Source organism: Tachyglossus aculeatus, chromosome 21, assembly GCF_015852505.1.
Source record: "Tachyglossus aculeatus isolate mTacAcu1 chromosome 21, mTacAcu1.pri, whole genome shotgun sequence".
NCBI classification, from domain to species: Eukaryota; Metazoa; Chordata; class Mammalia; order Monotremata; family Tachyglossidae; genus Tachyglossus; species Tachyglossus aculeatus.
The window spans coordinates 12,127,631-12,153,585 of NC_052086.1; the positions used below are offsets into that span (position 1 = coordinate 12,127,631).

Below are 25,955 nucleotides of genomic sequence, written 5' to 3' on the forward strand. Positions count from 1 at the left end.
CACCTCAGGGGACAAGATGGCGGCGCAAGGTGCCTCAGGCAGCCCACACCTCAGGGGACAGGATGGAGGCCCAAGGCGCCTCAGGCAGCCCACAACCTCAGGGGACAAGATGGCGGCCCAAGGTGCCTCAGGCGGCCCACATCTCAGGGGACAAATGGCGGCCCAAGGCGCCTCAGGTGGCCCACACCTCAGGGGACAAATGGTGGCCCAAGGCGCCTCAGGCGGCCCACACCTCAGGGGACAAGATGGCGGCCCACACCTCAGGGGAAAGGATGGCAGTCCAAGGCGCCTCAGGCCGTCCACACCTCAGGGGACAGGATGGCGGCCCAAGGCACCTCAGGCGGCCCAAACCTCAGGGGACAAGATGGCGGGACAAGATGGTGGCCCAAGGGGCCTCAGGCGGCCCACAACCTCAGGGGACAGGATGGCGGCCCAAGGTGCCTCAGGAGGCCCACATCTCAGGGGACAAATGGCGGCCCACACCTCAGGGGACAAATGGTGGCCCAAGGCGCCTCGGGCGGCCCACACCTCAAGGGACAAGATGGCGGCCCACACCTCAGGGTAAAGGATGGCAGTCCAAGGCGCCTCAGGCCGCCCACACCTCAGGGGACAGGATGGTGGCCCAAGGCACCTCAGGCGGCCCACACCTCAGGGGACAAGATGGCGGGACAAGATGGCGGCCCAAGGGGCCTCAGGCGGCCCACAACCTCAGGGGACAAGATGGTGGCCCAAAGCGCCTCAGGTGGCCCACGCCTCAGGGGACAAGATGGCGGCCCAAGGCGCCTCAGGTGGCCCACACGTCAGGGGACAAATGGTGGCCCAAGGCGCCTCAGGCAGCCCACAACTCAGGGGACAAGATGGAGGGACAAGATGGCGGCCCAAGGCGCCTCAGGCGGCCCACAACCTCAGGGGACAAGATGGTGGCCCAAGGCGCCTCAGGCGGCCCACACCTCAGGGGACAAGATGGCGGCCCAAGGCGCCTCAGGCGGCCCACACCTCAGGGGACAAGATGGTGGCCCAAGGTGCCTCAGGCGGCCCACAACTCGGGACAGGATGGCGGCCCAAGGCGCCTCAGGAGGCCCACACCTCGGGGGACAGGATGGCGGCCCACACCTCGGGGGAAAGGATGGCGGCCCAAGGCGCCTCAGGCGGCCCACACCTCAGGGGACAAGACGGAGGCCCAAGGCGCCTCGGGCTGCCCACACCTCAGGGGACAAACGGCGGCCCGAGGCGCCTCGGGAGGCCCACGCCTCAGGGGGCAAGATGGCGGCCCCAGGCGTCGCTTCCGGTGTCTCGGAGGGTGGAGCCCTCCGCCTCGTCGTCTTCGTCCGGAAGTGACGTCAGCCGCCGCCGGCGGCGGGAAGCGCGAACGGTGGGCGGCCGGGCGGCCATGGAGCCTGAGGCGATTATCCTCATCAGCGACGAGGACGACGACGACGACGACGACGAGGAGGAGGAGGAGGCCGCGGGCCCGGGCGGCTCGGTGCTGCTGCTCACGGAGCCTCTCGGTGCGGGGACGGGGGAAGGAAGGAAGGAAGGAAGGGAAAAATGGAGGAAGGGAGGGAAGGAAGGAAGGAAGGGCTGACGACACCCTCCCTGCCAAGGGAATTGTAGTAATAATAATAATAATAACGGAATTTATTAAGCGCTTACTATGTGCAAAGCTGCTGTTGGGTAGGGACTGTCTCTATATGTCGCCAACTTGGACTTCCCAAGCGCTTAGTACAGTGCCCTGCACACAGTAAGCGCTCAATCAATACGATTGATGATGATGGAAAGAGCCCGGGCTTTGGGTTCGAATCCCGGCCCCACCACAAGTCTGTTGTGTGACCTTGGGCAAGTCACTTCACTTCTCTGAGCCTCATCATCATCATCATCAATCGTATTTATTGAGCGCTTACTGTGTGCAGAGCACTGGACTAAGCGCTTGGGAAGTCCAAGTTGGCAACATGTAGAGACGGTCCCTACCCAACAGCGGGCTCGCAGTCTAAAAGCCTCAGTGACCTCATCTGTAAAAAGGGGCATTAATCAATCGTATTTATTGAGCGCTTACTGTGGGCAGAGCACTGGACTAAGCGCTTGGGAAGTACAAGTTGGCAACATATAGAGACGGTCCCTACCCAACAGCGGGCTCGCAGTCTAAAAGCCTCAGTGACCTCATCTGCAAAAATGGGCATTAATCAATCGTATTTATTGAGCGCTTACTGTGGGCAGAGCACTGGACTAAGCGCTTGGGAAGGACAAGTTGGCAACACATAGAGACGGTCCCTACCCAACAGCGGGCTCGCAGTCTAAAAGCCTCAGTGACCTCATCTGTAAAAATGGGCATTAATCAATCGTATTTATTGAGCGCTTACTGTGTGCAGAGCACTGGACTAAGCGCTTGGGAAGTCCAAGTTGGCAACACATAGAGACGGTCCCTACATAACAGTGGGCTCGCAGTCTAAAAGCCTCAGTGACCTCATCTGTAAAAATGGGCATTAATCAATCGTATTTATTGAGCGCTTACTGTGGGCAGAGCACTGGACTAAGCGCTTGGGAAGGACAAGTTGGCAACACATAGAGACGGTCCCTACACAACAGCGGGCTCGCAGTCTAAAAGCCTCAGTGACCTCATCTGTAAAAATGGGCATTAATCAATCGTATTTATTGAGCGCTTACTGTGGGCAGAGCACTGGACTAAGCGCTTGGGAAGTCCAAGTTAGCAACATATAGAGACAGTCCCTACCCATCAGTGGGCTCACAGATTAAGACTGGGAGCCCCACGTGGGACAACTTGATTACATTGTGGGCCCCCCCCCCCAGCGCTTAGAACAGTGCTTTGCATATAGTAAGCGCTTAACAAATGCCATCATTATTATTATTAAAGCACTGTTCTAAGCACTCCTCTCAATCCCCGCCATCTTACCCCCTTCCCTTCCCCACAGCACCTGTATATATGTATATATGATTGTACAGATTTATTACTCTATTGATTTATTTTGCTTGTACCTATCTATTCTATTTATTTTATTTTGTTAGTATGTTTGGTTTTGTTCTCCGTAATATAATAATAATGTAATATAATAATAATAATAATAATATAATAATAATAATGGCATTTGTTAAGCGCTTACTATGTGTGAAGCACTGTTCTAAGCGCTGGGGAGGATACAAGGTGATCAGATTGGCCCACTTAGGGCTCACAGTCTTCATCCCCATTGTACAGATGAGGGAACTGAGGCCCAGAGAATAATAATAATGGCATCTGTTAAGCGCTTACTATGTGTGAAGCACTGTTCTAAGCACTGGGGAGGATACAAGGTGATCAGGGTGGTACACCTAGGGCTCACAGTCTTAATCCCCATTGGACAGATGAGGTCACTGAGGCCCAGAGAATAATAATAATGGCATTTGTTAAGCGCTTACTATGTGTGAAGCACTGTTCTAAGCGCTGGGGAGGATACAAGGTGAACAGGTTGGCCCACTTAGGGCTCACAGTCTTCACCCCCATTCTAATTAATTAATTAATGTTGGTATTTGTTAAGCACTTACTATGTGCAAAGCACTGTTCTAAGCGCTGGGGTAGATACAAGGTAATCAGGTTGTCCCACGAGGGGCTCACAGTCTTCATCCCCATTTTCCAGATGAGGGAACTGAGGCCCAGAGAAGGGAAGTGACTTGCCCAAAGTCACCCAGCTGATAAGTGGCGGAGCCGGGATTTGAACCCACGACCTCTGACTCCAAAGCCCGGGTTCTTCCCACCGAGCCACGCTGAGCCTGAGGCCCAGAGAATAATAATAATAATGGCATTTGTTAAGCTCTTACTATGGGTTGTAGGCGCTGGGGAGGATACAAGGTGATCAGGTTGTCCCGCTTGGGGCTCACAGTCTTAATCCCCATTGTACAGATGAGGGAACTGAGGCACAGAGAATAATAATGGCATTTGTTAAGCGCTTTCTAAGTGTGAAGCACCGTTCTAAGTGCTGGGGAGGATACAAGGTGATCAGGTTGGCCCACTTAGGGCTCACAGTCCTCCACGCAGGACAACCTGATCACCTTGTATTAATAATAATGGTATTTATTAAGCGCTTACTACGTGCAAAGCACAGTTCTAAGCGCTGGGGAGGTTACATGGTGATCAGGTTGTCCCACGTGGGGCTCACAGTCTTAATCCCCATTTTCCAGATGAGGTAACTGAGGCCCAGAGAAGGGAAGTGACTTGCCCAAAGTCCCACAGCTGACAGTTGGCAGAGCCGGGATTTGAACCCATGACCTTGGGCTCCAAAAGCCCGGGCTCTTTCCACTGAGCCACGCTGCTTCTCTGTAGTGATCACTGCGGTTCTTGTCGAGCGTTTACTGTGTGTCGAGCTGCTCAGTGTGGCGTAATGGAAAGAGCCTGGGCTTGGGAGTCAGAGGTCATGGGTTCAAATCCCGGCTCCGCCAATTGTCAGCTGGGTGACTTTGGGCATGTCACTTCACTTCTCTGGGCCTCAGTTACCTAATCTGGAAAATGGAAATTAAGGCTGTGAGCCCCACGTGGGACCACCTGATGACCTTGTATAATAATAATACAATACAATAATAATACATTTGTTAAGCGCTTACTATGTGCAAGGCACTGTTCTAGGCGCTGGGGGGGATACAAGGTGATCAGGTTGTCCCACGGGGGGCTCGCAGTTTTAATCCCCATTTTACAGATGAGGGAACTGAGGCCCAGAGAAGTGAAATGACTTGCCCAAAGTCACACAGCTGACAATTGGCGGAGCCGGGATCTGAACCCGTGACCTCTGACTCCAAAGCCTGGGCTCTTTCCACTGAGCCACGCTGCTTCTCTCCAGTGCTTTGCATATAGTAAGCACTTAATAAGTGCCATTATAATTAAGTCATATTTATTGAGCGGCACATGGTAAGCGCTTAACAAATGCCATCATTATTATCACCCCAGTGATTAGAACAGGGCTTGGCTGTAAGCGCTTAACAAATACTAACATAATTATTATCCACTCCAGCGTTTAGTTCAGTGCCTGGCACACAGTAAACGCTTCACAAATCCCCTGATTATTATTATACTGAACCCTGGGAGAGATACGAAATGCAAGATGGTAAATCACACTACTTGTGGAGCGCTTACTGAAGCAGAGCACTGGAGTAAAGTAATAATAATGATGGTACTTGTTAAGCGCTTACTACGTGCCAAGCACTGTTCTAAGCCCTGGGGTAGATACACGGCGATCAGGTTGTCCCATGTGGGGCTCACAGTCTTCATCCCCATTCGACAGATGAGGTAACTGAGGCCGAGAGAAGTCAAGTGACCCGCCCAAAGTCACACAGCTGACAAGCGGCGGAGTCGGCATTAGAACCCACGACCTCTTGAGTTCCAAGCCCGGGCTCTTTCCGCTAATCAATTGTATTTATTGAGCGCTTACTGTGTGCCGAGCACTGTACTAAGCGCTAAACCACGTTGCTTCTCCAAGCCTGGAAGACCCCAGGGCAACGACGAGCCTAGCGGAGAGAGCCCGGAGCTGGAAGTCCTCTTGCGATTTGCCGTTTGTCTGTTTCGTGACCTTGGGCAAGCTGTTTCACCTTTCCGCGCTTCAATTATGTCCGCGATAAAACGGGGATTGAGACCGAGAGCCCCACGTGGGACAGGGACTGTGTCCAACATGAATAGTTTATATCTATCCCAGTGCTTACCACAGTACTCGATAAACACCTTTAAAAAAAATGCAAAGAATTGATACACGCCACCCCTGCCCACAAGGAATTTATAGCCTACGAGGGGGGAGACGGACGTTAAAATAAATTGCAAATATGGGAAACTAGTAGAATATAATAATAATAATAATAATGATGGCATTTGTTAAGCGCTTACTATGTGCAAAGCACTGTTCTAAGCGCTGGGGGGGGGACACAGTGTGATCAAGTTGTCCCACGTGGGGCTCACAGTCTTAATCTGTGAGCCCACTGTTGGGTAGGGACTGTCTCTACATGTCGTCAACTTGTACTTCCCAAGCGCTTAGTCCAGGGCTCTGCCCACAGTAAGCGCTCAATCAATATGATTGATTGATTGATTAATCCCCATGTTTACAGATGAGGTCACTGAGGCTCAGAGAAGTGAAGCGACTTGCCCAAGTTCTCACAGCAGACTTGTGGTGGAGTTGGGACTCGAACCCATGACCTCCGACTCCAAAGCCCGGGCTCTTTTTTTTTTTTTTTGGATGGCACTTATTAAGCGCTTACTATGTTTAAAGCACTGTTCTAAGCGCTGGGGAGGTTACAAGGTGATCAGGTTGTCCCACGGGGGGCTCAGTCTTCATCATCATCATCATCATCATCATCAATCGTATTTATTGAGCGCTTACTATGTGCAGAGCACTGTACTAAGCGCTTGGGAAGTACAAATTGGCAACATACAGAGACAGTCCCTACCCAACAGTGGGCTCACAGTCTAAAAGGGGGAGGCGGAGAACAAAACCAAACATACTAACAAAATAAAATAAATAGAATAGATATGGACAAATAAAATAAATAAAAGTACGTAAATGCTGTGGGGCTGGGGTGAGTATCAAAATGCGTAAGGGGTTCCCATCCGACTACATAGATGAAGCCTAAGGGAAGGCCTCTTTTAGGAGATGTGATGTATTGTACTCTCCCAAGGGCTCAATACAGTGCTTTGCATACAGAAAGTGCTCAATAATAATAATAATGGTGTTTGTTCAGCGCTTACTATGTACCAGGCACTGTTCTAAGCGCTGGGGTAGATCCAAGCAGCGTGGAGAAGCAGCGTGGCTCAGCGGAAAGAGCCCGGGCTTTGGAGTCAGAGGTCAGGGGTTCAAATCCCGGCTCCGCCGCTCGTCAGCTGGGTGACTTTGGGCAAGTCACTTAACTCCTCTGCACCTCAGTTACCTCATCTGTAAAATGGGGATGAAGACTGTGAGCCCCCCATGGGACAACCTGATCACCTTGGAACCTCCCCAGCGCTTAGAACAGTGCTTTGCACATAGTAAGCGCTTAATAAATGCTATCATTATTGTTGTTATTATTCTCCAAGGGAATCAGGTTGTTCCACGTGGGGCTCGCAGTCTTCATCCCCATTTTGCAGACGAGGTCACTGAGGCCCAGATGAGTTGTGACTTTGCCCAGAGCCACACAACTAAGTGGCAGAGCCAGGATTTGAACCCGTGACGTCTGACCCCCCCAAGCCCGGTCTCTTTCCACTAAGCCACGCTGTTTCTCAGCGAATGCGGTTGAATGACTGAATAAGATTTTGCAGGTGGGGAGTGTGGACGTCTATCGGCTGTGAAGGGGGAGGGCGTTCCAGGCTAGAGGCCGAATGTGGACAAGTGGTCTACATGTTTTGTCGCCTGTCTAGACTGTGAGCCCGTTGTTGGGTAGGGACCGTCTTTATACGTTGCCGACCTGTACTTCCCAAGCGCTTAGTACAGTGTTGTGCACACAGTAAGCGCTCAATAAATACGATTGAATGAATGAGTGAATGAGTGGTCAGCAGGGAGAGATCAGGATACAGTGAGTAGGTTGGTGTTAGAGGAGCTAAGTGTGAGGGCTGGATTGTAGCAGGAAATCAGCCAGGTAAGGTAGGAGGGGGCGAACTGATTACTTTCAAGCCAATGGGAAGGAGTTTCTGCTTGATAAAGAGGTGGGTGGGCAACAACTGGAGGGTCTTGAGGAGTGGGAAGAGGTGGACTGGAAAACGATTCGGACAGCAGAGTGATTTAGTGATGGATTGAATACGTCGGTTGAACGAGAGAGAGAGAGAAGGCGAGGATGATGCCAACGTTACAGGCCCGTGAGATGGGAAGGATGGTGGTGCCATCCACAGTGATGGGCAAGTCAGGGAAAGGACAGGACGAAAGCAGAGGCCCTAAAGAAACCGTTCCTTGCCCCCACAGCTCCCTCCTTTTATTGCTCCATCTCCCTCCTGCCATTCCTCTACAGACTCTGTTTTATACACGTTAAGTTTGAAATGACAGTGGGACCTGCAGATAGAGATGTCTTGAAGGCAGGAGGAAATGTAAGACTGCAGAGAGGGAGAGAACTGGGCTGGAGATGTAGATCTGGGAATCATCCGCATAGAGGTGGTCGTTGAAGCCACGGGAGCGAATGAGTTCTCCAAGATGGGGAAGAGAAGGGGCCCCAGAACTGAATCCTGAGGGACACCCACCAGTTAGGGGTTGGGAGGCAGAGGAGGAGCCTGCAGAAGAGGCTGAGAACAAGCTGCCAGAGACATAGGAAAATTTGGTCCAGGAGAAGACTGTCATTGAAGACGAAATTGGGTAATGTTTCTAGGAGAGGGGGGTGGTCGACGGTATGAAAGGTCGAGAAGGATTAGGATGGAGTAGGGGCCGTTGGATTTAAGAAGGGGGTCGTCGGTGACCTTTGAGGTCAGATTGGAGGGGGGATCAAGGAGAGAATTGGTGGAGAGGAACTCGAGACAGCGGGTGTAGACATAACTCGCTCGAGTTTGTAGAGGAATGGTAGGAGGGAGATGGAGTGATAACAGGAGGGAGATGGAGCGATAACAGGAGGGAGCTGTGGGGGCAAGGAAAGGTTTTTTTTAGGGTAGGGGAGACATGGGCCTATTTGAAAGCAGTGGAGAAAAAGCCATTGGAGAGAGAACAGTTGAAGATGGTTAGGGAGGGGGCCCGTGTTTTGATAAGGCGCACTGGGATGGGGTCGAATGCTCAGGTGGAGGGGGTGGATTTTGAGAGAAGGCAGGAGATCTCATCTTGAGGTACTGCTGGGAAAAATGGGAGAATCGAAGGGGAGGGACAGGGGAGATCACGCCTGATGGTTTCAATTTTCTCAATAAAGTAGGTGTCCAGGTCACTGGGGGCAGTGGATGAGGGAAGGGGGGGTACAGGCGGTCTGAGGAGGAAGTTAAACGCGTGGAACAGCTGGCCAGGGCAGCGGGCTCGGATGTCAATAAGGATGGAGAGAGAATTTTGCCAGGCAGAGTTAAAGCACGCGAGGATAAACTCGAAATGGACGTGATCAGCCTGATATCTAGATTTCCGCCAGCCGCGCTCGGCGGCTCGTGCGCCGGAGCGAAGGAGTTGGACCGCGGAGCCGATCGAGGGCCGCGGATTAGTGGTTTGAGATTGAACGGGTGTAGATTAGAAGGGGACCCAGAACTGAGCCGAGGGACTCCCACAGGTACGGAGTGGGAGGCGGCCGAGGAGTGATCGAAAGAGACTGAGACGGAGCTCTGCCTCTGTTTTCCTTTTGTAGAAGATTCTGTTCTAGAAGAGGAGAAATCCGAAGAGATTGTGGATGAAGAATCTGGACTAGTACTTACTTTCTGTAAAAAAGGGAGCGTCATGCCACACGCAAGATATGACTGTATGACCAACCTATTCGAGTATGTTCTTTACCCCTGGGACTCTGCAGTGAGGGCTTGGCCTTCCTGAAGGACTGGTACTAATTTGCTTCTTCTTACTAATAATCTGGGCCAGAGACCTGAGGTCATCCTGAGAAATCTTGGATGTCACATTGTGGGGGCCCACTGTGGACCCTGTTTTCTCCTGGACACCCTGAGACTCTTTTATCACAACGGCTGGAGCTGGACCCCCATCCTTACGTCTGTGTTGGCTGGAACCCTCCACCAAGCTCTCCTCCGCTCTTCCTGCTGTCGACGCGGGCCGAACTTACCCGTCGCCTTTCGAGCGCCGGCTGTCCCCTCGAGCCTTCCTGCTCCAGTCTCTCTTTTCCTCTCGCATGTGCGAGGGTCCCCGCTTTCCCCACCTCTTCCCCTTCTAACAGAAACCCTCTCTCTCGGTCAAGGAAAATCTCCCATTAAGAGCCGAGTCTCTCGACCAAATGGAGGACGTAGGGGCCTCTGCGGAGTTGGGGGCCCAGGTCTGCTCCGCGCAGGCTGGGCTGAGTCTCCCGTCTCTCTCTGCCCCTTCTCTCTCTCTCTCTCTCTCTCAGGCGAGCAGAGTGCGAGACCTGCATCCCCCTCGAGAGGAACGCGGAGACGTGCGGCCAGTGTTACTGCTACATATGCGACAAGCCGGCTTCTGAGGTGAGGGTGGACTAGGTGCCGCCGGGGAGTGGGCATCGTCGGGAGGAAGGGGTAGGAGCGAAAGGGGGCCGCCCGTTGGGGAGGTCACCACGCTCCCGGGTGCGTCTGCCATTGTGCAGGATACCCCCGGCTAGAAAGCAAGAGAGTGCCTAAGTGGGAACCAGTTTTAGACTGATGGAAGAAACAAGCTGAAGGCCTCCCCGAAAAGCCCCTGATCAACAAATCAGTGCAGCGCACTGGGCCCTGTGGAGCAAACCATACAATAGAGTTGTAGACGTGATCCCTGGCCATGAGGAGCTTGCAGTTTAGGGGGGGACAAACAATTTCCCTAACCATGAGGAGCTTGCAGTCTAGAAGAGGAGAAACCTGAAGAGACTGTGAATGAAGAATCTGGACTAGTACTTACTTTCTGTAAAAAAGGGAACGTCATGCCACACGCAAGATATGACTGTATGACCGACCTCTTCGAGTATGTTCTTTACCCCTGGGACTCTACAGTGAGGGCTTGGCCTTCCTGAAGGACTGGTACTAATTTGCTGCTTCTTACTAATAATCTGGGCCAGAGACCCGAGGCATCCTGGGAAATCTGTGGAATAAATAAACATGAATTTATTTACATTACATTCGTTTGTTTACATTAAATGAATTGTAGCTAGAAGAAGGATAATAGTGGTATTGGCTAAGCGCTTTATCTAGCACTGTACTAAATCCCAGGGTAGATATTGAGATAATCTGGTCAGACACAGTCCTGTCCTTTGTGGCGCTCACAGTCTAAGGAAGAGAGAAAACAAGTATTGAGTCCCCGTTTTACAGGTGAGGAAGCTGAAGCACTGAGAAATTAAATGACTTGCCCTACAGCGGGCAAGTGGCAGAGGTGGAATTAGAACTCAGGGCCTGTGGATCCCAGGCCCGGGGTCTGTCCTCTAGGCCACTCTGCTTCTCTCAATGGCAGAGTACAGGGCTGTGAAATTCCTTAAAGTAGGGAGGTTTTGTGCCTTGTTTTCTGTAATTTTGATTGTCAACACTACACCTGTCTTCAAGGAATCTATTAACTCTTGCAAGGAATCTTACTAAGTCTTGTGTCCTGCACTCTCAGATACCACCGATGAATTGTAGGACTGTAAATTGTTTTTTAAAATGGTGTTTGTTATTATTATTATTGTTATTATCGTTAAGCGCTTACTATGTGCTGTACTAAGCTCTGGTGTAGATACATGCTAATCAGGTTGGACACAATCCTTGTCCCGCATGGGGCCCACAGTCGTGATCCCCATTTTACCAAAGAGGTAACTGAGGCACAGAGAATTTAAGTCACTTGCCCCAGGTCACACACAGCAGACCAGTGGCAGAGTGAGGATCAAAGTGCAGGTCCTCTGCCTCCTCAGTCCAAGCTCTTTCCTCTAGGCCATGCTGCTTCTCACTGCGCACAGGGAACGTGTCTTCCAACTCTGTTGTATTGCATTGTGCTCTCCAAGGCACTTAGGGCAGTGCTCTGCACATAGTAAGTACTCAAAAGATGCCACTGATGATGGATTATACATCTTCAGTAAAATAATCTCAAGCCTCCCCGGCAGCAGAGATAAGCGCCCTCCGTCTTTGTTCGATGCCCTGAGGGCTGTTAGGAAATGTCTGAAAGGTGAATTAATCCAGAATTCCCATCCAGTGATTAAATCGGTGTGGGCGGCCCTCATTCGAGACCACATACCTGCCACATGAGAGCCTGGACACCGCGTGCTCAGAAGTCTCCCAGTGGCATTTTGTCCAGAATACAGCAGGAAAATCCAGTGGGTGGGAAGAGCGGGGGCGGCCAGGACGTTTTTCCTCAGTCGGCCCTTTGACGGGACGTCTGCCGCGTGTGGAGCGCCGGACGGGGACTGGGGAAATCCGAGGCCTCTGAGCGCCGCCTGAAGTCGAGGCGAGTCTGCGGGCGGGCCCGACGCCCCGGTTTGTTTTTTCTGTCTCCTTCGGACAGTGCCGGTCCTGGACGACGCCGGCCCTGTGTCACTGCAACGCCCACAACAAGAGTAAATACTGGAAGGGCCAGCGTGACTTCACCTTAGCCGGAGTCCTGGCCACCTTCAACTTGGAGCTCTCCGAAATTGACCAGGACCTCCGCCGTGGGGGTGAGCGAGCGCTCCGTCGTCCGGGCTTGTCTGACCAGGGGTCTTCTGCCAAGACAGCCCCGGTGGGCTCCGTCTCTCTGCCGGCCTGCTTCTCTGGCCTGTTTGTCTCTCTGGCGTGCCGATCTTTCTCTCTGGCCTACCTTTCTTCAAAAGGCTTGCCGGCAGGAGTGTCAGAGGCGAGTCGGGGGTATAATCCCTTTTGGGCCTCTCCGGAGAGCGAGGCCAGGAGCCAGCAGCGGTGGAAATTTAGACTGTGAGCCCGCTGTTGGGTAGCGACTGTCTCTATATGTTGCCAATTTGTACTTCCCAAGCGCTTAGTACAGTGCTCAATAAATACGATTGATGATGATGATGATGGAAGCAGGGCCACCCCGGCTTGCCGACGCTCTGTCTTGCCCCGCAGGCGAGCTGCTGATCCAGTTTGTGCAGGACCTGTCTGTGGAGTACACCAAGTACCTCGGCGGCGAGAGGCTGGCCCTGGGCCGGCAAGACTGCTTCTGTCACCCCAAACGCAAGGCCGGCCAGTGCAGCAGCTGCAGGTGGATTGAAACGGAGATGGTGTACAGGTATTCTGTTTGTTTTATTCTGTTAATGTGTTTTGCTTTGTTCTCCGTCTCCCCCTTCTAGACTGTGAGCCCACTGTCGGGTAGGGACCGCGTAGTACAGTGCTCTGCACACAATAAGCGCTTAGAAAAACGATTGAATGAACGAATGAATGAAGGTAGGCCCCCCCGCCTGCCCGAAGGCACCCAAGGGCCGCGTTCATTCGTTCAGTCCTATTTGTTGAGCGCTTAACTGTGTGCAGAGCGTTGGAAAGTACAGTACGGCAATAAAGAGAGACGATCCCTGCCCACAGTGGGCTTACAGTCCCTCTGGATGGTGGTGTGGGGTTTGTCCGCAGCGGACTGAGTGACGTCAGGCGGGTCTGCACGGAGCTGCCCACCTCCACCCCTGGGTACCTCACTCGCCTCTTGGTCATTTCACCCTTCAGGGCCCAGTTTCCAGCCTGGCTGCCCTGCAGGCTGACCCTGCCCAGGTATATACACCTGTCTATATGTATATATGTTTGTATGTATTTATTACTCTTATTTATTTATTTATTTTATTTGTACATATTCTATGTATTTTATTTTGTTAATGTGTTTTGTTCTCTGTCTCCCCTTTATAGACTGTGAGCCCACTGTTGTGTAGGGACCGTCTCTATATGTTGCCAACTTGTACTTCCCAAGCGCTTAGTACGGTGCTCTGCACACAGTAAGCGCTCAGTAAATACGATGGGATGAACGAATGAATCTCTGGCCACCAGTTGGCTCCCAGGGACAGGGAAACCTGAACCTATTATTGGGCCCTCCTTTCCTCCTTCTCACACTTCCACCCTGCCCCAAGTAACACGGGAGATGTAGATCTAATGCCATATAATGGGTGTGTGAAGGGGACGTTTAGGGAGTGGTTCCCCCGCTCCACCCCAAACTCTGCCCTCAGGTCCACAAGGCTGTTGGCTGTGGGAGTTATGGGAGGGATGCTGTGGAAAAAGGAAGAGCAAGGCGGGGGAGAAAGGAGAGGAGAGAGAGAAAGAAGGAAGGAAGAAAGAGAGAGGAAGGAAGGAAGGAAGGGAGAGAAAGAGGAAGGAAGGAAGAAAGGGAGAGAAAGAGGAAGGAAGAAAGGGAGAGAGATGAAGGAAGGAAGGAAGAAAGAAAGGGAGAGAGAGGAAGGAAGAAAGAAAAAGGGAGGGAGAGAGAAAAAGGGAGGGAGAGAGAGAAAAAGGTAGATGGTATTTAGTAAGCACCTGTTATGGGCCAAGCACTGAGCTAAGCCCTAGGGTAGCTACAAGTGACTTGCCCAAGGTTACAGACCCGCCAGGTCCAGAAGTACAGGTCTTCTGACGTGTAGTACTGTGGTCTTTCCAATAGACTATGCCCTGCCTATCCCCCGTTAGTAATTTATGCTGCTGATGTTGTCTGAAAATACGCTTTTTTATCTCCCTTGTTAGCAGGGGCTGAGGCGCCTGTCCCCATTGTATTCCTCCCATGCTTAGTACAGTGCTTTGCACGCTCAATCAAATCCATCAAATGTATTTATTGAGTGTGTACTGTATGCAGAGCACCGTGTGCTAAGCATCATCATCATCATCATCAATCGTATTTATTGAGCGCTTACTATGTGCAGAGCACTGTACTAAGCGCTTGGGAAGTACAAATTGGTAACATATAGAGACAGTCCCTGCCCAACAGTGGGCTCACAGTCTAAAAGGGGGAGACAGAACAAAACCAAACATACTAACAAAATAAAATAAATAGAATAAATATGTACAAATAAAATAAATAAATAGAGTAATAAATATGTACAAACATATATATATATATACACACACATATATAAGCACTTGGGAAAGTACAGTACAATAGAGTTGGTAGACATGGTCCCTGCCCTGAAGAAGCTTACAGTCTACAGGGAGAGACTGACATTAAAGTAAATTATAGGTAGGGGGAATAGAGCATAAGAATATGTACATAATAGCTATGGGGTGAGAATCAAAGGGCTTAAGGGGGCCACAGCCAAGTGCCTAGCTGATGCAGAGGGGAGGGTGGGTGGGGGAAATTAGGACTTAGCGGACGCTTCTTGGAGGAGATTTTAGGAGGATTTTAAAAGTGGGAAGAGTAATGGACTGTCACATGTGAAGGGGAAGGAAGTTCCGGACTGGAGGAGGACGTGGGCGTGAGGTCGGTGCCCAGACAGATGAGATCGAGGTACAGTGCCTAGGTTGGCTTTAGAAAAGCAGATTGTGTGGGATCAGCCGTTCCCATGACAGCTACTTGTAGGAGATGGCAGAGTGTCAGACGAGTGAACCGCCTGCCACCTGGGTTCCTGAGGTGGAGGTGGGACCGCTGGGGTGGGCTTTGACCAGTAGGTTGAGGCCCAGGCAGTGCCCCCTTCCTCGCCCCCCTCCCCAGCTCATGGGGGAATGGGGATGCTCTAGCTGAGTGGTGGGGTGGGGTGGCTGCTGTGGTCCCTTCGTTGATCTCATAGCACTAACCCACAACCCTGGTTCACCTCCAAAGTCCTCGTTCTCCTTCTCCTTGTTCTTCTTCTTCTCCTTGTTGTTGTTCTTCTTCCTTCTTCTCCTTCTTCCTCTTCTTTCTTCTTCCTCCTCTTCTTCTTCTTCTCCTCCTTCTCCCTTCTTCTTTTCTTTTTAATGGCATTTATTAAGCGCTTACTATGTGCAGAGCACCGTTCTAAGCACTGGGGACGTAACAAGGTGATCAAGTGGTCCCACGAGGGGCTCACGGTCTTCATCCCCATTTTACAGATGAGGGAACTGAAGCCCAGAGAAGTTAAGTGACTTGCCCGAAGTCACACAGCTGACAAGTGGAGGAGCCGGGATTTGAACCCATGACCTCTGACTCCAAAGCCCGGGCTCTTTCCACTGAGCCACGCTGCTTCTTCTTCCTCCTTCTTCTTCTTCCTTCTTCTTTCTTCTTCTCCTCCTCCCCCCACCACACACTTCACTCCTCTAATGCCAAACATCTCACCGTACTTTGATCCTTCACCCACATCCTGCCTCTGGCCTGGATGTCCCTCCCTGTTCTTTTCTGAACAGACGATTCCTCTCCCCCCCTTGAAAGCCTTATTGAAGGCCCATCTCCTCCAAGAGGCCTTCCCTGACTAAGCCCTCCTTTCCTCTCCTCCCTTGACTTACTCCTTTTATTCATCCCTCCTCCCAGCCCCACAGCACGTATGTACATATCTGTAAGTGTATTTATATTCATGTCTGTCTCCCCTTCTAGACTAAGCTCATTGTGGGCAGGGAATGTGTCTGTTATACTGGTAGGTTGTACTTTCCCAATTGCTTAGCACGATGCTGTGCACCGAGTAAGTGTTCATTGTTTGCTTTGATTGATCGGCTGAAGTCAGGAATAACCTCTCTTTCTTTGGTTTCCCCATCCTGCCCATAAGGAGTCACGCTCTGGGCCTTCCTTGCCGGGATCCGGAATACCAGTAGCCTCAGAGAGCCAGCCCTTTGGGCCTCCCCTTGACGGGCTTTCCAAGTCCGCCGCTACGGGCCCGGTGGATGCCGCGACTCGGGGGCCGAGGAGGAGGGAGATGGGGGCTGGAGGAGGACCTCGTGTCTGTGGGGCCATTGCAGGGCTAAATTGATGCTTCGGAGGCCTGGGCGGGCTCTGGTGAGGGGTGTCTCAGCTCTCCTGGAAAAGGCGACCAGGGGGACGCCCAAGGGCGGGGAGGGTGCGGCAGGGGTGCACTACTGCATTTTTGAGGACCAAATTTACGAAAGTTTCTCTAAGATGCCCTCATAGAGGCAGTCTCTATCTCTCTCTCTCTCACCGGGGTAGCTACTGAGAAGCAGCGTGGCTCAGTGGAAAGAGCCCGGGCTTTGCAGTCAGAGGTCATGGGTTCAAATCCCGGCTCTGCCAGTTGTCAGCTGTGTGACTTTGGGCAACTCACTTAACCTCTCTGCGCCTCAGTTACCTCATCTGTAGAAGGGGGACTGAAACTGTGAGCCCCCCGGGGGACAACCTGATCACCTTGTAACCTCCCCAGCGGTTAGAACACGTAATAAGCGCTTAACAAATACCATTATTACTATACGAGGTCGTCAGGTTGGACACAGTCCATGTCCCACATGGGGCTCGCAGTCTTTCCAGATGGGGGAACTGAGGCCCTGAGAAGTTAAGTGACTTGCCCAAGGTCAGCAGGCAAGTGGGAGAGTAAGGATTAGAGCCCAGGTCCTTCAGACTTCCGGGCCTGTGCTCTATCTCTTAGGCCATGCTGCGCCTCGTCTCCTTAGTAGTTCTCGTAGTACTAATTGAGTGCCTACTCAATTGAGTACTAATTGAGTACTAATTGAGTGCCTACTCAATTAGCCTACTAAGCTACTCAGCGCTTAGAACAGTGCTTTCTGTTTCTGTAGTTTCTGTAGCTACTAAGCTCCTCAGCACTTAGAACAGTGCTTTGCACATAGTAAGCACTTAACAAATGCCATCAATCAATCAATCGTATTTATTGAGCGCTTACTATGTGCAGAGCACTGTACTAAGCGCTTGGGAAGTACAAATTGGCAACACATAGAGACAGTCCCTACCCAACAGTGGGCTCACAGTCTAAAAGGGGGAGACAGAGAACAGAACCAAACATACCAACAAAATAAAATCAATAGGATAGAAATGTACAAGTAAAGTAAATAGAGTAATAAATATGTACAACCATATATACATATATCCAGGTGCTGTGGGGAAGGGAAGGAGGTAAGATGGGGGGATGGAGAGGGGGACGAGGGGGAGAGGAAGGAAGGGGCTCAGTTCTGGGAAGGCCTCCTGGAGGAGGTGAGCTCTCAGCAGGGCCTTGAAGGGCCATCATTATTATTATTATTATTATTACTCTGAACCTGTGCTAAGCGCTTGGGAGAATACCATAGAGTAAGTGAACACAATCCCAGCCCTCAGGGAGTTTTTAATCCAGAGGCAGCCGCACCACATTCCATCTTGGGACCCCTGGATCCATTCAGCCCGGGGACAGGCCGTCCCAGAAGGCTCCTCAGTCGTCGGCCTTTGGTCAAGCTGATGTTTTAGGAATCTGGCCGGTCCAGACGTGTATGTTTGCCAAGGAGGCGGCCTTTTCCTCTGAGGATTCTTCCTATCGGCTTGGTTTCGTCACGGAGTGAATCGATTCCTACCTGGGGTGAACAGACCAGCCGGAAAGCTCCTGCCCTGCCCTAGCTGCAGGGTACCAGGGCGATAACCCCACCCCATACAATGGAGTGAAAACTCCCCCTGGCCCGGGACTTGCCCCGTGTGTCCGTTGCGCTTCCCACTGGGCTTACTACAGTGCTCTGCCTTCAGTTACTACCATTACCATCTCCACACAGACTGGGCTGGTCCCTTTGACAGAAGTCAGTCTCTCCCCTCCCCATCGTCCATCAGTCAACCAGTCACTGGTTTTCATTGAGCACCAGCTGTGTGCCGAGCGCTTGGGAGAGTCCAATGCAAGTTTGTAGATAGGTTTCCTGCCCACAAGGAGAGTTCAGTCTAGAGCTGGCTTTCAGATGCAGTGTCCCAACGCTTGAGTCTGCCGTGGCCCTCTGGTCCCGAGGGTGCCGTCTTAAAAGTCGGAACGGTAAAGGACCTCCCTTCCTCGTAGGTATTCGAGCGTCTTCCAGAAGGTTTCCTCGTTCATCGGCCAGGCGGAAGAGGAGAGTCCCAAAACAGCTGCCGTCATGTTACTGGGGGCAATCAAGGAGATTTCCGTTCACAAAGACCCGGCTCGGTGAGTGAGGAAGGCTTCCTCTTGCCTTCTGCGGCTGGGATGGGCTTTGGGGGAGACGGTGGCGGGGTCGGGGGGCTGGGCCTACTCTTCCGGGGGCGACTGGATGGTTGTTCAGAGGTGTAGAGCCCTGGCCCCAGCCCGAGCTGTTGGGGTTTATAGAGCCGAAACCACTAGAAGAGAAAGGACCGGACGGGGCCGAATGGCCCAACGTCCAGTCCACGACGAGGCTGGAGAGACCCTGAGTCCGCTCATACGATCGGCAGGCCGGGGACGGTGCTGGAGAGTTGGGGGCGGGCGTGTTGTCGGAGCCTGACCGGCTTCCTTCCCTGGCATTTGTGGCGTGCCAACTGTGTGCAAAGCTCTGTGCTAAGGGCCGGGGAAATACGACGAGGATTGACCAGCTTCTGGCCCCTGAAGGGCTCACGATCTCAGGGTAAGCGGGGAGGGAGGTGGTGGCGGACACATCTAGAGATAAATACGGCGGGAGCAGGGCAGGCAGCCGTGGCTGAAGGAGCAGAGATTCCGGTTCCTCGCTGCCGGGGCGGGGCTGGCCGCCTTTCCAGCACGCCAAAGGTTGAGAAGGGAGCTGGGCAGGATGGACGAGGCCCCCCAGCCCCCCGGTCATCTTAGTCGGCAGGACAGCCGGGTTGGGCCAGGCCTGCGGGCCGGTGATTCTGGAGCGTACCCGCCCGGGCACGGGGCTCCGGAGGCTATGGAGCCTTCATTTCTCAGCACCCTCCTGGGGCCTTCTCTTTTTTGGGGCGTGAGTGGACTGAAATCCTTGATGTGAGGAGTCAAGCTTTGACCTGTGGACTTTGCGCATTGGCCAAAGGACTGACCAAGCCCTCTGTCCTGTGCAGGAATTGGCAGAACCTTGGTCCGACTGAATCTTTGAAGATAGCTGTGCCCGCTCTGATGGACAGGTGAGTCTAAGTTAATCTACCCAGAGGGGTCCCCTCCTCCCCTTGATGAGGGTACATATTTGTACATGTTTATTACTCTATCTTGCATATATCTATTCTATTTATTTTATTTTGTTAGTATGTTTGGTTTTGTTCTCCGTCTCCCCCTTCTAGACGGTGAGCCCACTGTTGGGTAGGGACTGTCTCTATGTGTAGCCGACTTGTACTTCCCAAGCGCTTAGTACAGTGCTCTGCACACAGTAAGCGCTCAATAAATATGATTGATTGATTGATTGATTGGTAAGGGTGCCACTGCCAGGGTTTCAGGCTACCTCTGGGGGCCCCTTGGGTGCCAGGAAGATTGCATTAATGGCCTTAGGACTTCATTTGGTATATTTTGTTTGTTTTCCCCCAAAGCACTTTCGCTTCGGCTCCCACCACTTCTCTTTCCAGCATCCCCAGGGGGCAGGGAGAGCAGATTACCCCCCTTTAGGGAAGCAGCATGGCCAAGTGGAAAGAGCCTGGGCCCGGGAATCGGGGGGCCAGCCTAGCTGCGTGCCTCCTGGATTTCCAGACCCCAAACTGTCACCTCTTCCAAAGGCTTCCTTCCCAGGTCCATCTTCTTTTCTCCTCGGGGTCTTTCATCATCATCAATCGTATTTATTGAGCGCTTACTATGTGCAGAGCACTGGACTAGGCGCTTGGGAAGTACAAATTGGCAACATATAGAGACAGTCCCTACCCACCAGTGGGCTCACAGTCTAAAAGGGGGGAGACAGAGAACGAAACCAAACATACTAACAAAATAAAATAAATATTTCCTCTGCACCACGTGCTCTTGTCTGCTCTCTTGTGCGCTCATCCTTTGGCTCTCGCCCACTCTTCTGCTTGTTCTCTCATTCTCACTCACTCACCAGTATTGAGCACATACTATGTGCCGAGCACTGTACTAAGCACTTGGGAGAGTACAGTACAACAGACTCAGCAGACACAATCCCTGCCCAAAGTGAGCTTACATTCGTTCTCTCTTGCTTCACACTTGCTCTCTCACTTCTCTCGCTGTTCCTTGCTGTTGTTGCTGCTTCTCTCGCATATGGTCGCTCTTCCTCCCTCATTCATTCATTCATTCATTCAATCGTATTTATTGAGCGCCTACTGTGTGCAGACCACTGTACTAAGCACTTGGGAAGTACAAGTCGGCAACACATAGAGACGGTCCCTACCCAACAGTGGGCTCACCAACCACTTCCCGGGTCAGTAACTTCTCCTACGATTCCTGCCCGGGGCTTGTCACCGGCCCTTCTCCCCTGCAGTAAATTTCGAGTCAGAGGGGACGGAATCACCCCGATGACAGCATCCCCGGCCCGACTGTAGTGTCGCCAGAACTTACTCGGGCTTTTAAATAAGTAGTGTCAAGTCAGTGCCTACTCTGCCAAAATACCATGCTAAGCACTGGAATAATTGCAAGTGAGTCAGATGGAACTGTCTGAAAGAGAGGGAGGGGCAGGGGTCCCGTTCCCATTTGACAGATGAGGAGACTGAGGTACCAGAGAAGATAAGCCCAAGGTCACGCAGCAGACTAATGGCAAAGCCAGGTGCTCCGGATCTCCCCCAGACCAGCCCCTGCTGCCCCTTGGTTTGTTCTCTCAGCTTCATCTTTGGGCCGGGAAGAGGTGAATTGGACTGCATTTAGCCTTCTCTCTCTCCCCGCCACCACCACAACAGTGCTTTGCACATAGTAAGCGCTTAACAAATGCCATTATTCATTCATTCATTCACCACACATGCACCAATGCCTCCAACCAGGACTCCTGTCTCTAGGGTCTGGGGTCGCCAGGCGGGCTTCCTCCTTCCCTTCTCCTCCCCTCCTTCCCTTCTCCTCCTTAGAGAAGCAGCGTGGCTCAGTGGAAAAGAGCACGAGTCAGAGGTCATGGGTTCAAATCCCGGCTCCTCCAGTTGTCAGCTGTGTGACTTCGGGCAAGTCACTTCTCTGTGCCTCAGTTCCCTCGTCTGTCAAATGGGGATGAAGACTGTGAGCCCCACGTGGGACAACCTGATCACCTTCTATCCGCCCCAGTGCTTAGAACAGTGCTTTGCACATAGTAAGCACTTAATAAATGCCATTATTATTATTATTATTATTATTTCCCAAAGACCGACACAGCAGCTGGGTCCTCTCTGCCGCCGCTTCTCATTGGGCAGGTTTTATCACGGGGCGATTGACTTTCATTTCGACGTTTACCAATTACACTCCCCCGGACTCCCTCCCTTAGCCTCTGGGGGAACAAAATAACACCAAGATGGTTGCCCGAGCTATTTTAAAAAGAACATCGGCCTACTTGAGTATTTTTGAAGGGCTGGCTTTTCAGGAATGAATTAACGCCCTCCAGATGCCTTTGGTTTCAAGTGAAGAAGGTGAAAGTATGCAATGCTTTGTCTGGGCTTTGTTGTTGTTGCTGGTGGAAAGACCACCACCGGCTTGGGAGTCAGAGGACCGGAGTTCGAATCCCAGATATGCCTCAAATCTGCTATGTGACCTAAGGCAAGTCGCTTTACCTCTATGTCCCTCAGTTCCCTCATCTGGAAAACGGGGATTAAGACTGCGAGCCCCACGGCGGACAACCTGATCACCTTGTATCCTCCCCAGCGCTTAGAACAGTGCTTTGCACGAAGTAAGCGCTTAACAAATGCCATTATTATTATTCACGTCTCTGTGCCTCAGTGACCTCATCTGTAAAATGGGGATGAAGACTGTGAGCCCCCAGTGGGACAACACAACCTGATCACCTTGTATCCGCCCCAGCGCTTGGAACAGTGCTTTGCACATAGTAAGCGCTTAACAAAAGCTATTATTATTATTATTATTTATTATTATTATTATTATTATTATTATTATTAGGGATATCCTGCGCTGCCCACTGTTGCACTATCCCCGGCCGCCATCAGGGGGCGCTGTGAGGATGTGGTCGCCAAGGCAACGGGAGCGCCCGCCCCCTGCGGGCAGAAAGAGGAAGTGCAGCCATAAAGCAGCCAAGGCTACTGCTGGTCATAATAATAATAATAATATAATAATAATAATAATGACATTTATTAAACACTTACTATGTGCAAAGCACCATCATCATAGTATTTGTTAAGTGCTTACTATGTGCCAAGCACTGCTCTAAGCGCTGGGATGTGAAGTAACTTGCCCAGGGTGACTTGCTGCTGCACACAGTCCTTAACTCACATGGGATTCAGCAAAGTCCACTGTTGGGTAGGGACCGTCTCTCTATGTCGCCAACTTGGCCTTCCCAAGCGCTTAGTACAGTGCTCTGCACACAGTAAGCGCTCAATAAATACAATTGAATGAATGAATGTGGGATAAGGGACTGTGTCCAACCTGATTATCTTGTATCTCCCCTGCGCTTGAAACAGTGCTTGTCACATAGTAAGTGCTTAACAAATGCCACAATTATTGTTATTATCAATGTTATTATCATTACTGTTATTGTTACTTGTGTGCAGGGCACTTTACTGAGTGCTTGGGAAAGCACCATAAAACAGAGTTGGTAGGCACGTTCACTTAGAATTCACATTTAGTGTGTTACTAAACCCTGTCAGGTCTATGAAAAGAGGGGGAGAGAGACAGACACAGAGAGAGAGAGAGAGACATCATTGTTGTTACTGTTATTTTTAAGCAATAGAGGGATGACCCAGCTTTGGATGAAATAAGGAATTGAGCAGCGTTCCCAGACAGGAGCACCTGGGGTCTGCCCCAGGAGGAATTAAAAAGGGGCCATTCCTGCCTAAAGGGAATTTACAGTCTAATGTAGGAGACACAAGCTTAGAGAGGGAATTAAAAGCAGTTTGGCCGAGTGGATAAAGCCCAGGCCTGGGAGCTAAAGGACGTGGGTTTTAAACCCGGTTCTGCCCCTTGTCTGCTGTGTAACCATGGCAAGTCACTTCACTTCCCTGTGCCTCAGTTTTCTCACCTGCAAAATGGGTGTTCGATACCCATTCTGCCTCCTACTTAGATTGCATGCCCCATGGGGGCCTGGGACTGTATCTGGCCTGATTAACGTATATCAACTCCAGTGCTTAGAATGGTGCGTCTCCCTTTCCCCCTTCTAGACTGTAAGCTTGTTGTGGGCAGGGAATGTGTCTGTTTATTGTTATATTATACTTTTCCAAGCACTTAGTACGTGCTCTGCATACCGAAAGCGTTCGAATGAATACCACTGGATGAATAAATGAATGCTCGATACATGGAAAGTGCTTAACGCATACCATAAAAAAATCCACAAGAGAATAAATAAGATGGAAACCAGTGACTAGATTAATCCCAGTCTTGCCATCTGATCAGGTACCTCTACAAAAACGAATCCTTTCTGATTAATTCCTACGACTCCATCAACTTGGCAGTGTATACCCCCCAAAAACACACTCACTCACTCTCACTCTCTCTCTCTCTCTCTCTCTCTTTTTCTTTTCTTTCTTTCTTTCTTTCTTTCTGTCTGTCTGTCTGTCTGTCTGTCTGTCTGTCTCTCTCCCCCTCTTTTCATAGATCTGGCAGGGTTTAGTAATACACTAAATGTGAGTTCTAAGCGAAAGTGCCTGCCAACTCTGTTGTATTCTTCCAAGCACCCAGTAAAGTGCTCTGTGCGCAAAAAGCACTCAATAAATATACCATTGATTGATTGATTGAAGAGTGAGGATTGCCAAATGCCAAGGTTTCCGTTGCGGGGGAGGATAGTGGTGTCGATGACTGTGACAGGAAAGGTAGTAGAGGCGAGGCGGCAGTCGGGGAAAGAAGATACAGCGTCCCAGGGGCCGGCGGGACGCCCACGGGGAGAAATCCTGGAGATAAAGGGAAATGTGAGGTTGTAGAGGAGGTGAGAGGTCAAGGCTTAGCACGATTCCTTTGGAGGTCACCATCAGAGAGAAATATGCACATCCCTTTCTGATTTCTTAGTCTGTAAACCCAGTGCACCCTATAACCCGTTGTATCCATCACTCAGTGGTGACTGGGTAGGGGCACCCGAGACGCAAATGAGAAGCGGTGTGGCCTAGTAGAAAGAGCCTGGGCCCAGAAGTCGAAGGACCCGCTCCGCCAGTCGCTTGCTGTGCGACCTTGGACAAGTCACATCACTTTTCTGGGCCGCAGTTTCCTCAGCTGTGAAATGGTATTTGTTAAGCCCTCACTGTGTGCTAGGAACTATACTGAGCCCTGGAGTCGGTACAAGGTAATTGGGTTGGACACGGTCCCTGTCCCTCGTGGGGCTCACAGCCTTAATACCCAGTTTACAGGTAAGGTAACTGAGGCACAGAGAAATTAAGTGACTTGCCCAAGGTCACACAGCAAGCGAGTGGCAGAGCTGGGTTTAGAACCCGGGTCCCCTGACTGCCAGTCCCAGGGCTTTCCACAAGACCACACTGTTTCTCAAAATCATCATCAATCGTATTTATTGAGCGCTTACTGTGTGCAGAGCACTGGACTAAGCGCTTGGGAAGTACAATTTGGCAACATATAGAGACAGTCCCTACCCAATAGTGGGCTCACAGTCGAAAAGGGGGAGACAGAGAACAAAACCAAACACGCTAACAAAATAAAATAAAAAGAATAGATATGTACAAGTAAAATAGAGTAATAAATATGTACAAACATATACACGTGGGTATTCAATGCCGATTTTCCTTCTTAGACTGTGAGCCCCATTTGTGACAGGGACTGTATTCACCCTGATTATCTCATATCTACCCCGGCGTCTGATGCATTGTGAGCACTTAACAACTACATTAATAAGAAATGCGGTAATTTATTGAGCGTTAACTGTGTGCAGAACCCTGTACCAAGCCCTTGGGAGAGGGCAACCCGTTCTCCCTGCTGCCGCCATTTGTAAATCAGTTGGGATCTGCGTGACCATCCCTTTAGATTAGAAGATCGTTGAGGGCGGGGTCCGTGTCTCCGGCTTCTGCGCTCCTCTCCGAGGGCCCGGTACAGGCGCCGCGACCCTGATAAGCGTGTCTCCCACACCGTCGATCAATTTATTGCGCGCTTATTGTGTGCGGGATACCGTATTAAGCACTTGGGAGAGGACGATATAACGGAGTTGGAAGGCTGGATACCCGCCCCCGTGGAGCTTCCAGTCGAGAAGGGGCTTCTTAATGAAGGGGCTGATCAGGGTGTGCCACTCCACCCCTTTGGCACCCAAAATGGGTATGCAAAAAAAAAAAAAAAGGCCACCCAGAAGTTAGGCTCTGCCCTGGCTCAGTTTTCCCTTCTTTTTCCCAGGGAGAGAGTTTCTAGTTTGATGAGAAGCTGATTGACCGAACGCGGAGAGCGAGGAGCTGGATGGCAGGAAAGCGGGGTCTCATCCCGGCTCAGCCCCTGGCCCGCTGGGTGACCTTGGGCAAGTCACTCCGCCTCCCTGAGCCTCAGTTTCCTCATCTGTCAAATGAGAGGCCGATTCCTGCTCTCCCTCCCTCTCAGACTATGAGCCTCTTGTAGTATCGGGACTGTCCCATCTGATTCTCTTGTGTCTACTCTCAGTAATAATAATAATAATAATGATGGATTTGTTAAGCGCTTACTGTGTGCAAAGCACTGTTCTAAGCGCTGGGGAGGATACAAGGTGAGCAGGTTGG

General features: G+C 51.3%; 1 protein-coding gene across 1 annotated transcript in view; it reads left to right on the forward strand.

The window, feature by feature from the left end:
• Positions 1-1,370: 1,370 nt before the first annotated feature.
• Positions 1,371-25,955, forward strand: part of LOC119942291 — a 42,272-nt gene continuing 17,687 nt past the window's right edge. The window contains exons 1-7 of the mRNA XM_038762995.1: positions 1,371-1,508; positions 9,232-9,361; positions 9,931-10,024; positions 11,997-12,147; positions 12,551-12,713; positions 18,301-18,426; positions 19,287-19,349. Of these exons, the coding sequence (XP_038618923.1) occupies positions 1,391-1,508; positions 9,232-9,361; positions 9,931-10,024; positions 11,997-12,147; positions 12,551-12,713; positions 18,301-18,426; positions 19,287-19,349 (845 nt within the window). The 5' untranslated portion in view covers positions 1,371-1,390. The remainder of the gene's footprint in view (positions 1,509-9,231; positions 9,362-9,930; positions 10,025-11,996; positions 12,148-12,550; positions 12,714-18,300; positions 18,427-19,286; positions 19,350-25,955) is intronic.